This window comes from Lissotriton vulgaris, chromosome 1_1 (assembly GCF_964263255.1).
Source record: "Lissotriton vulgaris chromosome 1_1, aLisVul1.2, whole genome shotgun sequence".
Classification (NCBI taxonomy): domain Eukaryota; kingdom Metazoa; phylum Chordata; class Amphibia; order Caudata; family Salamandridae; genus Lissotriton; species Lissotriton vulgaris.
The window spans coordinates 371,221,982-371,235,513 of NC_141685.1; the positions used below are offsets into that span (position 1 = coordinate 371,221,982).

At 44.7% G+C, this 13,532-nt stretch overlaps 1 protein-coding gene across 1 annotated transcript in view; it reads right to left on the reverse strand.

Annotated features, from left to right (window-relative positions):
• The window catches only part of LOC147747197 (calreticulin-like), a 166,136-nt gene that overhangs the window by 48,556 nt on the left and 104,048 nt on the right, over positions 1-13,532 (reverse strand). Inside the window, exons 6-7 of the mRNA XM_086952424.1 lie at positions 2,304-2,417; positions 626-769 (exon numbers count right to left, since the gene is read on the reverse strand). Of these exons, the coding sequence (XP_086808550.1) occupies positions 626-769; positions 2,304-2,417 (258 nt within the window). The remainder of the gene's footprint in view (positions 1-625; positions 770-2,303; positions 2,418-13,532) is intronic.

Here is a 13,532-nt window from a genome sequence, read left to right on the forward strand (position 1 = left end):
CGATTCTAAGCACCATGGGAGAACCACAAAGAGGAAAGCACAATATTATGTGACAGAAACTCAAAATGTTGTAAAAATAAAAGTACAGATGGAAGGACAGTTTCACATTTTATTGTTTGACAAAAAAAAGTGAAATGCCACAGCTCCAGGTAAGCAAATAGAAGATATCTCCTGACAGAGAAGAAGAAATTATAACGGTTATGACCGTTGGCTTGAATAACAAAGTGGTTGCCATGTTCACCTGGCCTTCAAACCTATATCTTCATCTTTACCGTTCCTTCACTCACACATTACAACAGCAACGGAACCTATGAAGGCAACATAATATTTCCACACACATGTGCCAGTGCTCCAAACATTTATGAAACACCTCGACCACTGGCTTGGGGATCTGCTAGCCATAGAATTAGGAACACTAATCTAACTACAAAGAGGTGGCAGACATATAGCAAACTGTATGCATGGGCCTCACAGTGTGTGTTTTTTCAGATTCACTTCCACACCCCTTCTCTCCATAATTACAGATATTTTTTTTTTAATCTTTTCCATGGTTGAAAGATTAAGGTCAAGTTTTTCAATATCAGTGAGCAATTGACATTTGCAAAGAGGCTTCTATAACACATACCTGCCAAAGGTCGAGCCCAATTACACCAATGTTGTCATATTTATAGATTTTATCATCTGGGATATATTCAGGATTGTCAATCTCTGGTTGAACCCATTCACCTTTGAAGTTCGGGTTATCAATTTTTCTAGGTTTCCATATTCCCTAAATAAATTTAAAAAACACATATATATAAATTAGCCATCATCTCATAACGGTGTACAAACATTTGTGAGAATTGGCTCATGAATGTTGTGCTACAGCGAAATACATATATGCTGCTTCACATAAAGACACCAACACACTTACTGGTGGGGTCACAATCCAGTTGGGTGTGCACTGGTTAAGCTATTTGGCCAAGACACATTTACAGCACAGCAACACTCATGCCTTTGGTGAAACACGAGAGAGCTCACACACGGGGGAACCAATTACTGACTAAAGAACACTTTGATCTGATTGTTTATGCATTTCGCCAATGCCTTCTACCCATAGCTAGGGTATATTAATAAAACCACTATGCGTTGGATCCTAACGTGCGCTCTGATGCAGGCAGTGGAGAAAAGTGATGTACACTAAAAGATCAAGCAGTAATTGCTTATCATAGTCCTTCTTCCAGGGGCCGTCGTCCCACTGCTTTCTCGCAGCAGTACAAAAAGCCAAAACATAAAATGGAAATAACTTTTAGTTATTACCATTTTATTGTTGCTTTGCGGGCGGGGTTGCTTTGCTCTCTGAGCAGGGCAGAGGAGGAGTGGTTTGCCCACTCCTGAGTGCGCAAAGACTGTTTGGTCAATCCTCTCGGGCCACCCAAACCAGTCATGCACACTTTGCCCTACTCCATGCAGGCTGCATTGCAGCCTGCATGAAGAACATGCCCACCTCTCTAGCTCCTGGCTGAGCGCGCTCCAGACCAATCACAATGCGTATGCAGCGTAATGATTGGCATAAGGGAAGGAGCCTGGCTGCCTGCTTCTTGTTCCTGTCAGAGGAGCAGGAGCAGAGAAACGCAGGACCCGGCAGAAAGGTAGGTTTTTAATTATTATTCCCCCCACAGTGTGACGACCCCTCCCCCAGTGCCCACCTTCCACCCACGAGCCGTGCCGGCCACTACTGCCTTTTTTATATTTGAGTTCATTAGAATTTGTTCCACCTAAAGCCAGTGGGGTTCCAGTAAAACACATGAATGGTGCGCCTAATATTACTATACTAGAAGGGGTGCAAATTCTCCTTCTGTAATCGAAAAGAGGGTCTGGGTGTACATGATGACACAGTATAACTGGTGAGCAGGGCCGGCTTTAGGGCTGTGCGACCAGTGCTGCTGCACTGGGTGCTGACCTTATGGGGGAGCGGGGGCGCTGTCTTTAGCAATAATGTATGATTGGAGAGATGAGGTGCCCTTTAGCCTGGTGATAGTGAGAGAATCTGAAGAGGTGGTCATGGGGTGAGGGGGCCAAAATGATTATTGCACCAGGGGACAGTAGCGGTAAAGTCGTCCCTACTTGTGAGACTTTGTGCACCAGCATACATACTTCATGAAAATGCCTCAACTGCCTAAAGTGCTCTCTTTATTCAAGTACCAATGTCATGAAATTGAGACTGACAAGAAAAGGCTTCACATAAACTATGAATTTGAGGAAATTAATGTATTGACAATTCCAAGCGCTTTTTTTCAGAGAAGTTATTTAAACATTGTTACCTTATATTTAGGGTTGGTGATCATTGGTGGTTCCCATTCACCATCCATTTCTGCATCCCAGTCATCAGGCTGTTTGGCATCAGGGTCAGTAATATGTTCTATTTCTTCCCAGTCCTGCAACAGAGATTTAGATCAGTTGATAACTATTGATGAATAAAGGTACAATGTCCATTATCTTATTGTACCATTTCCAGGATTTTTTTTTTGTGGTGAGAACACGCAAAACAAAAGGCCCTGTGGAATTTTGAATCTTTGAATGTGCCATAGCTCAAACAACAGCATTTACTTGTGTTGAGCAAGTTGTTTGCTAATGGGCACCATTGAACCCAAAGTGACCACTTGGAAAGACCAGATTGCTGAATATACACCATCTCTATACGCATTTTCACACAGGCAGATAAAAACTGCTCTTTATAAACTACATTTCCTTGAAAAGGGAACCCCTCCTTTCACTAAAAGACCTCAGAATGCATCCCAATCAATTGTATTGGCATACTCTACTGGAGAAAATGCATTCATCTCCATTATCATTCAGAGATACACACCTACCCGCAATCTGCGATAAGCCCACACAAACCTGCTCGTCACCCCGTACTATAAATCAAAGAGGTTAGGTTGCAGCAGATTCACTGCACTGGCTCCTCGCTTTTGGAATGCCCTGCCCCCTGACATTAGATCCTGTGCAGATCTCCTGAGAACCTCAAACATTGTTGTTTATCCGGATATCTTGTTAACCGCCCAGGACTCTGGTCACTCCTATAGCTAGCACCAAGAAACCAATCGGTGTATGTGCGCTTTATAAATAATTTTAACATAACATAACATTTGTGGAAAAACGTCTCATTTTTTCTGAGACTTTTGGACCCTCTGAAAATATCTAGAGGAGAACAGATATATGTTGGCCGTTGATGTCTGAGGGCCTTCAACGCAAGACATGTAAGACTGAATTAGAGTCTCGCCTCTGAGGATATGTGGTCTTACCTTTGTGAATCAGTTATCAATCTTTCAACTGAGTCTAGTTGAGCTTTTAAGGGTGCAAAAAAAAGTTTAGGAGCTTGAAAAAAGAAAAGTTTTTTTTCAAAATGTATCTTGGATATAACATAAGGTTGTATTACATCACAGAAGTCAAACGCAGTGATGCCCTGGCTGATTCTGCAGTGCATTTAATATGTGTTTGCATAGTGAAAGTTCAAATGATTCAAAAACCAAAAGATTTACCTTCTTCGGACAGTGAGGGCAACATTTCTATTTGTAGTTCTTTAATGGAGTCTGTTATGAATTTTGGTTAGTGTTCTTGGATAATAAGAAATTCTGATCTTTCTGGATTTAATTTGAAGAAGTTTGAGGTCAAGGATTTCTGAATGTTATTAATTTTCTTAATGTGTTTAATTGCATTTTTAAGGACATTGCACAAATACAAGTAATACAGCATTTAAATTAGACTTTTTTTCATCATGCCTGCCAATAAGAGGATCCCATAAAATTATAAAGGACACAAATCCAGATCGATTGTACATGTGCACAGGCCCATGTCATGTTTAAGAAATCATCTTGTAGGTATCAAGGACCCCCTGATATGGATAGGACTCCTGGGTCAGGGAAAACAATTCTTATGTAGAGGTATATACCCAGGCAGACTTTTAGTACAAAAGCTGGCTATTTAGAAAAACATATTTATAAACGCATAAATGATAAAATTAATGCAATGGACTGGAATGATATCAAAAAAGGTAATTTTTAATTTAAATATAAAAGATGAATAGATACACATAATTCAATATACACAAATTACACAATAAAAATTCCTAATATTTCATGTGGCTTTTCTTCAATATATATTAGGAAGACATAACGATATATATAAAAAAGGCTTTTTCTTTAAATTTAATTCTCTGGTTATGGAGAATAGGGCTGTGTGTCAACGCGTTTCGACAAAGTCTTTTGTCTTCATCAGGACAAATGGGTATTCAGCCACTTTTTCTAAAACAGATTATGAACAGATAGGTTCGAAGTTGATGAAGGGAGTAAGGCACCTTTCCTCTAATATCCGGAGTCGGTATGTGATAACTGTTTAGACAGTGTTCACTGCTTCCATCTTACTTCTACCTGCAACTACTTTTTCATCGTCTTTTAAAAGAGAGGGAAACCTCAAGCATTCTCTGTCATTTTCATCAATATATCACGTGATGATTGATAAAGCTGGTTATCCGTTTAGCTTTCACATTCGTTGATTATTCAGAAAAACGCGGTAATGGGGTGAAACCGTTGCGTTTCTTCACTCCGCTTTCGTTAACAAAGGGCTGCAATTCAAATTGGATGTCCGTTGATCGGATCACGCCCACGTTGTGATATGCGCGGAGCTCGAGACGTCTCTACCTCCCTCAGTAGTTCGTGTAGTTCATTCCAGTCCATTGCATTAATTTTATCATTTATGCGTTTATAAATATGTTTTTCTAAATAGCCAGCTTTTGTACTAAAAGTCTGCCTGGGTATATACCTCTACATAAAAAAAAGATGTGCAAGAAATCAGCCTCAACCTGAGCGCAGTAGGGACAAGGCTTGGGCTCTCCCCCATATATCGCAGTCAATTTTTTAGGGGTAAGATAGGTCATATGAAAGTAATTGACCTGGATAGCCTTGAATCTAGTCTTCCTAGAGACCTTTTGTGGGAAAGACAGCATTTTTGTCCATTACCCATCCAATAGCTCCCTGGTTAATATGCCCTCCCATGTCAATCTAAGGTGCTGTAGGTTCTTCCTTGCAAAAACAACAGTTGATGTGATGGACAGAATGCAGAACAATGTCATACATTCACCCCAGTACAGAGATCAGGGCCTAAATCCATTGTTTTTTTGCACTCCACACCACCACAGTTCAGACATGGCCATATGCAAATCAGCCTTGACCTTGTGCCTCATGGGAACAGTCCAGCCCGAACTGCCAAGCCATGTCTTTCCTGGACCGGAATCAAGCATCCTAGGACCGGTTTCTGGCTATCAGCCGTCTTCAGCCAGGATAGCTTGACTCCAGTGGTGTGGAGAGCATGGGACTCACGTCTGAGCATACCCATCCCACTAGGTGTGACAAATACAAAAAGAACAGTTGATGGACAGAATGCAGAACAATGTCATACATTCATCCCAGTACAGAGAACTGGGCCTAAATCCATCGTGTTACTGGGAGACCAGGTCTTCCGAACCACCATAGGTAATGCTATTGGGGACTACTTTCAGCACAACACCAACACCAACACATTCACTAACCTTCATAACGAGTGTGATGCACTCAAAGTAGTGATATGAGGTCGTTGTGTTGGAGAGGCTGTAGGAGTTCGAAAAACCTTATTGAGTGGGTGCAACAGGCAGAATGGAGGCTCAGAGAGAAGGAAAGGGAAAGGCCTGAGCGAGAGGATAAACAAAAGGAACTGTTGAGGGCAAAAGAAGAGGTAGCGATACAGGTGAGATGTTTTGATTACAGGGCATATGCGGAAAGGGCACTTGCTGAAAGGGATAAATCTGGGGCACTCTTGGCTTGGCTGGCAAATCCAGCGTGCAGAGGGACACCGATTTTAAAACTACGCGATGAGGGGGGAAGTGTGCTATGGACAGCAGGCTATTAACATACTGTTTCTGGAATACTACACTACACTATACCGCAGTCGGCTAGATACCAGGGTTCTGGAGGAGGGGGATTTATGGGACATAGAGCTGCCGCAGATTGAGGCGGAGGAAGCAGAGAGCTTGGGTCGGCCGGTGGAACTGAGTGAGATCAGGGGAGCCATAAAACGTATGGCTAGGAACAAAACACCGGGCACTGACAGGCTACCGTCTGAGTTTTATGTCTCGTATCTGGACCTGCTGGCCCCCCAACTGTCAACCCTATATAATTGATCAAAGCAGGATGGCTATCTACCTAGGTCTACAAGGGAAGCAGTAATTATACCCCTCCTTAAGCCGGACAAACTGGCGTGGAACCATACAGCCTATCGCCCTCTTGCGATGCTTAACCTTGACTACAGTGTTTTGGCCAGCCGACTGATGGTACATATGACAACCCTTGTGTATAGGGACCAGGTTGGGTTTATTCCTTCCCCAAATACGGCCACGAACATACAGAGGCTGTGCCAATTGGTACACGGGACGGCGGATGTGGGAGGGAGGCATGCATACTGTCGATTGACATTGAAAAGGCATTCGATAGTTTGGAGTCGCCATATCTGTTCAGGGTCTTGAGGGCCTTTGGCATGGGTGAGGGATTTGTGGTCTGGATGAAGATTCTGTATAATCGCTGGACTGCCAGAGTTAGGACAGGGGGAGTGATTTCCGAGGCTTGCAGTGTAGGTAGGGGGACAAGATAGGGCTGCCCACTGTTTCCCCTCCTATTTGCCCTGGCAATAGAACCACTGGCGGTCCATGCACGGTCGGGGAGGCACTACAGGGGCTTGGATGGGATGGGTCAGGTGCACTACATTGCTCTATATGCAGATGATTTGTTAGTATTCCTCGCCAATGCTGCTGAGGAGTTGCAGGGTGCTAAAGACTTGCTGGCAAGACTCGAGCAGGTGGCGGGGCTCAAAGTCAACTGGAACAAGACATGTCTATTTCCGGTACAAGGGGGCAGAGCTGAACCACCTGAGGGGCTAGATATGCGTTGGGAAAGCAGCTGCTTGCATTATTTAGGAGCCAGAATTTATCATTAGCCTGCTGACTTATTTGAGGGCAACATAAGGCATGCACTGAGAGCTACTAGGAGTAATTTTGATTTCTGGGGGACTCTGCCTTTATCAGTAGCTGGGAGAGTAGCGTTGCTAAAAATGATAACTCTACCACGGCTACTTTACTATTTTGGTGCGCTACCACTCTGGGTGCCTGGAAAGTATTTTTCCCAACTAAACTCTATGGTTACGTGTTTTATGTGGGGCTCAGGGAGGTGCAGAGTGGCGCTGAACACTATGGTGTGCCCTAGACAGGAGGGAGGGTTTGCAGCACCTCATTTTGAGGCATATTACCACACAGCCTAATTTTAATGGTTCACGCAGTGGATGGCAGAGAGGTTGAAGGTTGAGGCGGACCGGAGGGGTATGGACCTGGGACTTCGCCAGCTTACTCGGATTCTGCTCCAGCAGCCGGTACACGAAAGGGAGGTGCCGAGGAACTGTGGGTAGTGCGACAATGCTGGAATTGAGTCATTAGAAGAGTTGAGATGGGTCCCTCATACGCACCTGAGATTCCAATACGGCTCTGTGAGGCGTTACCGCATGGATGGGATTGGCAGAGATTGTGGGACTGGGTGGAATTGGGGCTCACCACCATTGGAGATCTCTATGAAGATGGGGGGCTCATACCATTTCAAGACCTCATGGAAAGACTTGAATTGCCCGCCCAGGACTTCCTCTTGCATGCAGCATCGACCGCAGCAATGCGTAAACACTGGAAGACAGGAATGGAGAAGCCACAGACCTTCCTCCCCTGTCAGTATGTGGTCACCTCAGCGGGGAAGATCAAGGTGGTTACCTGCCTGTATAGGAGAGTCACACAGTGGGCTAGAACTGCCTCAGAGGGGCTACGCATTAAGTGGGAGGCAGATCTGGGGACACCTGTAGAAGAAAGGCCGTGGGGGATGTTGATGGAGCGGGCATGTAAAAGAGATTCCAGCTAATACAACTTTACGTGTTCCATCAAGCGTACCTCACTCCTTTAAAAATCAATGAGTTTTTCCGATCCCACACAGCCCGCCCGAGGTGCAAATTGGAAAATGCTACGTTTATGCATATGCTCTGGGACTGTCCATTGCTACACGGGTTTTGGGGGGAGGTCTTGACCAGACTAAAGGAGGTGACAGACAGGGAACTGCAGCTGACTCCATGTGTTTGCTTGGTCCACTGGTTTCCCCACACAGCCCGTAACAAGATAACCAGTAAACTCCTAGATTTAGGATTAGTCCTAGCTAAAAGGTAGATTACTAGTCATTGGAAAGCGGTAACTGCCCCATATACAGCACGATGCCTGTGGGAATTTATAAAGTGGGCGGATTGTGAGGGGATCATCCGAATACAAATGGCCCGGAGGGCTGACAATGATAAATTACTGGAAACTGCGAGGGCCTGGGTTGCGATGGTGGACCTTCTTAAGAGCCCGGCTGATGATGATTACTGAACCCCTACGGGCGGCGGACTCACCCTCCAGCTCTGGAACACTGCCTATGGTGCGTGAGTGGGATGGATGTTGGGTGCGGCGATTGATGTGAGAGCATCCCCATGGATGGGTCCGTGATTATTGACATAGGGATTTCAATCTGATGGTAGGAATGTATACTGGGCGACAAAAGAGATATAAGGGAGAGCGACATGTCTGAGGGAAGGGAGGAAGGAGGGACAAAGGGGGGACTGGGGAAGGGGGGGAGTTGTTGTTGGTTTTAAGTGGTCTTGCTAGGGGGGGGGGGGAGGAGATCTAGTAAGCACAACCTTGGGACAGCAGGGTAATGCCTTCGGGGATAAAGTCAAAGGTTAGAACGGATATGAGTCATGAAGTTAGTTTAAGTTAATACAAGTTTATTGTGTAGATTACTTAAAACCATGACAATAGAAAAGATTTGAAAAAAGAAACATAATTGTACAGAAGCAAAATAAAATGCTAGTTACATGTCAAAACCGTATAATATGAATGGCTTTTGTGCTTAAAGGAAGGAGGCACTTGGTGTACAGGCTTTCACTCTACAATCTTCCCTTTCACATATCTATTATGAAGGTAATGAATATAAGTAAATTAAAAAACTTCCATGAAATGAATAAAAAAGTTTCAGCTAAGCGAAGACGCAATTATGGCATCAGAGAACTCTTTTTTAGGAAGTCCTGCGCTGCTTTAAAAAATGTACCTATTCTTGCAAGGGGGACCATTGTACTAAAAATCCAGTTCATTGCTTGCTTGCATGTTGCCATGAATTAAAAAGAGCGGCTTCAGTAAGATTCAACGGCAGTCAAGCAAGATCGAACAGCTGCACAGTAAATGTAGAAAAGATTCTGATTTGTAGCCGCAGAGTCTAAACTTGACTACTTTAGACAGCAGCGGCCAATTGGGATTAAAATGTTTGATTTGTAGTGCCATTAAACAACAACGGTCCTTGACAAAAGGGAAATAGACATTCGAATAATTATAGGCTACAATCTGCGCCATAAGGAACAGAAAGTCCAGCCGGACTTCAAAATTTATTCGATACTGTAAAAGGTAAAAAAATAACCAAAACAACAATAAAACAGTGGGACACAGTCCTGTATCCACAAGGTTTAGACAAACAATTCACAATACATAAAACTAGGAATTTTCAGGCAATTGGAAAAGAGAGGAGCAAGGAAATAGAATCAATTTGCTTCACACATGTAGAAAAAACATAATTTTGGCACAAGGTTGTGAACTGGTGTTTAGACTACATTAACTGTCGACGACGTTTCGATCCAGTTAGAATTACGGATCATCATCAGGACAATCAATGGTTTGCCTGAATTTAACAGCCTGTATATACAAGGGGAAACAAAGGGACACATAGGGTAATTGTTAGCAAGCTGTATTACTCCCAGAGGAAGAAACAGTCAGGTAGCCATACCATGCTTAAGGTGGTACCTGTCATTCGTGTGGGTAAGTGTCAATCAGTCAGTGCCAGACGAACACGGCGCTTAGTGCAACAAACGTATGCGTGCATATCGATGCGTTGGGCTAGGACACCCAAAAGTGTGTGATGGTGTCAATCGAGTGTCAATCATACTCATGTACATACTCTGGTCAGGATGAACGGTGGTGAAGGGCCTGGGGCATATATTTACCTCGGGGAGAGAATAGTTAGACAATCGAGGCATTAGAGAATTGGTTCTGAGTAATTGATAGTCGTGGGGCCTCCGGATACAGGAGCCTAAGAGGATTAATACCGGAGTTAATTCATGGCCCAGTCAACAGCCCAAGTAACGGGAAGAGTTAGGAGTGATGAGGGCTTACCTCAAGGTTGAGATGGCAAGGCCCTGGATACCGGTCGAATCGTAAAGCTGGTGATTAAAATCAGGAGCACAGCATTAGAGGTGCGTGATGAGTAGTGAAGGTGCCAAAAGGGACCCGCTTACCAATTGGCTGTAAGGGTCTCGGGAGGGAACCGATTGTCGTGCCCGGGAGTAGGTTGTCTCGGAAACACCATGCAGTTGAAGCTTAATCCTGAGCTCCCCCACACCGGTTCACTCCACACCAATTATATATACACTTGGTGATAAGAGTAGATGCCAGTGCCAGGGACACAGGGGAACAAAACAAGGAAAGGTAGGAAAAACACAGGAATCCGAATCCCAGATGCAAGAGAACTGGTCAACACTCGTCTAAACCCCTCCTGTTGATAAAGAAAGAATGATTAGGTATATATTCTATGGTATCTATATGTGTTGAAGCTAAAAACGCTTAGATATATAATACCTGGTAAGTACGTGTAATGCTTCTACCCGTAATCAATCTCCCATCTGTTGACTTCACAGTTAGGTAAGTACTGGGGAATATGAACACTGTATTCCTATGATATAGAGGATTGCGTTAGCATTAAGGGAGTAAACACAGAACACCTATGGATATATATTTAGTAAGGGAGTGTACCTATTTGGGCCAGTGCCTTTCTGAAAGTTGACTCTCTGTTCTCCAATTAAAGTAAATCCTGTGTCATAGTAGTGAGTCCCTGTCAACACAGAAGATAATATCAGAACTCTACTACATAGTCGAGTTTGTCTGTAGATCGATAGTAAATGATAGATACCTGTCTTGCATTTGTGAAGTTCGTAATTCACTTCAATCACAATTACGCACAGACTTGTGCTACAAAGAAAATAAACCTCCTCGAGGTAACAATACACGCGGACCAAACTACCGCAAATGCCAGTAAACAAAATCTTCTCCGTGTATTACACTAAAACACGGATAAGGAATAGTATCACGAAAGAATAACTAACTCTCCAACTTAACTTATCAGGAGGAGAGAGTCCAGAATCGAAGCCCTACGCCGAGACGCGAGGAAATCCACCGGAGCCCGAAACGCCACCACCGTGACCCGGAAGCTGAGCTGGAACACGGAAGGAACGCAAAGCGTCTTCGCTATGGAGAGGGGAGAATAAATAGTGTAAAGGCGCATGCGTTATACTTGCGCATGCGCATTCCTGTAATCCGCTATTCTGCCAACCATGTCCATGCCAACCACGGCTTCCGTGGATCGGCAGGCATGACACCGATGGACGATAATACACAATTATCAAGGAACATGTGATGAGGTACCTGCAGGGGAGAAGATTAAGGGTAAGGGATCCGCTATCCCTACTGGCCACAAAACAATACAGGGGTAGTGATGGTGCCAGCCGGCTTGGATACCGAGAACATGAGCCGCTTACCAATTGTTGTGCAGGTCTCGGGGGGGTTCGGAGGGAGATTATAAGCGGTTGGGAACCTATGATAAGGCACCTGCGGGCGAAATTGTATACAGATAAACAACCCGCTGAGCGGTTAGTGTTGCACCGCGAAAAAATTTAACCACTGACTGGAACAACACTTACCTAAAGTTCACGATGGAACTTCCACGAGCGTCTCTGGAGCCCAATCGCGCTGGTAGGACGCAGAGGGTTGGGCGTGCCTAAGGAAGTAGGCGATCCGGCCATGTTGGAGAGGGAATTGTTTGGGAGAGGCACACAGTGGCGGCCATGTTGAAGGGGGCAGGATTCAACAATTGTGGCGGACATCTTGGAACGGTAACCCCGGCGCAGTGAAGGGGGTGCATAACACGAACAAGTGGTTATGATGTGAGTGCTCCAAGCCATGCAGGTGACAATAAATGGCAAGGTCTATATTAAAAACAGTTACATTAATAGAATCATGATTCTATTAATGTAACTGTTTTTAATATAGACCTTGTCATTTATTGAATTAATAGAATCATGATTCTATTAATGTAACTGTTTTTAATATAGACCTTGTCATTTATTGTCACCTGCATGGCTTGGAGCACTCACATCATCACCACTTGTTCGTGTTATTCACCCCCTTCACTGCGCCGGGGTTACCGTTCCAAGATGTCCGCCACAATTGTCGAATCCTGCCCCCTTCAACATGGCCGCCACTGTGTGCCTCTCCCAAACAATTCCCTCCCCAACATGGCCGGATCGCCTACTTCCTTAGCCACGCCCAACCCTCTGCGTCCTACCGGCGCGATTGGTCTCCAGAGACGCTCGTGGAAGTTCCATCGTGAACTTTAGGTAAGTGTTGTCCCAGTCCGTGGTTAAATTTTTTCGCAGTGCAACACTAACCGCTCAGCGGGTTGTTTATCTGTATACAATTTCGCCCGCAGGTGCCTTATCATAGGTTCCCGACCGCTTATAATCTCCCTCCGAACCCCCCCCGAGACCTGCACAACAATTGGTAAGCGGCTCATGATCTCGTTATCCAAGCCGGCTGGCACCATCACTACCCCTGTATTGTTTCATGGCCAGCAGGGATAGCGGATCCCTTACCCTTAATCTTCTCCCCTGCAGGTATCTCATCACAGGTTCCTTGATAATTTTGTATTATCGTCCATCGGTTCCCTCCCGAGACCCTTACAGCCAATTGGTAAGCGGGTCCCTTTTGGCACCTTCACTACTCATCACGCACCTCTAATGCTGTGCTCCTGATTTTAATCACCAGTTTTACGATTCGCCCGGTATCCAGGGCTTTGCCATCTCAACCTTGAGGTAAGCCCTCATCACTCCTCACTCTTCCCGTTACTTGGGCTGTTGACTGGGCCATGAATTAACTCCGGTATTAATCCTCTTAGGCTCCTGTATCTGGAAGCCCCACGACTATCAATTACTCAGAACCAATTCTCCAACGCCTCGATTGTCTAACTATTCTCTCCCCGAGGTAAATATATACCCCAGGCCCTTCACCACCGTTCATCCTGACCAGAGTATGTACATGAGTATGATTGACTCTCGATTGACACCATCACACACTTTTGGTTGTCCTAGCCCAACGCATCGATATGCATGCATAAGTTTGTTGCACTAAGCGCCGTGTTCGTCTGGCACTGACTGATTGACACTTACCCACACGAATGACAGGTACCACCTTAAGCATGGTATGGCTACCTGACTGTTTCTTCCTCTGGGAGTAATACAGCTTGCTAACAATTACCCTATGTGTCCCTTTGTTTCCTCTTGTATATACAGGCTGGTAAATTCAGGCA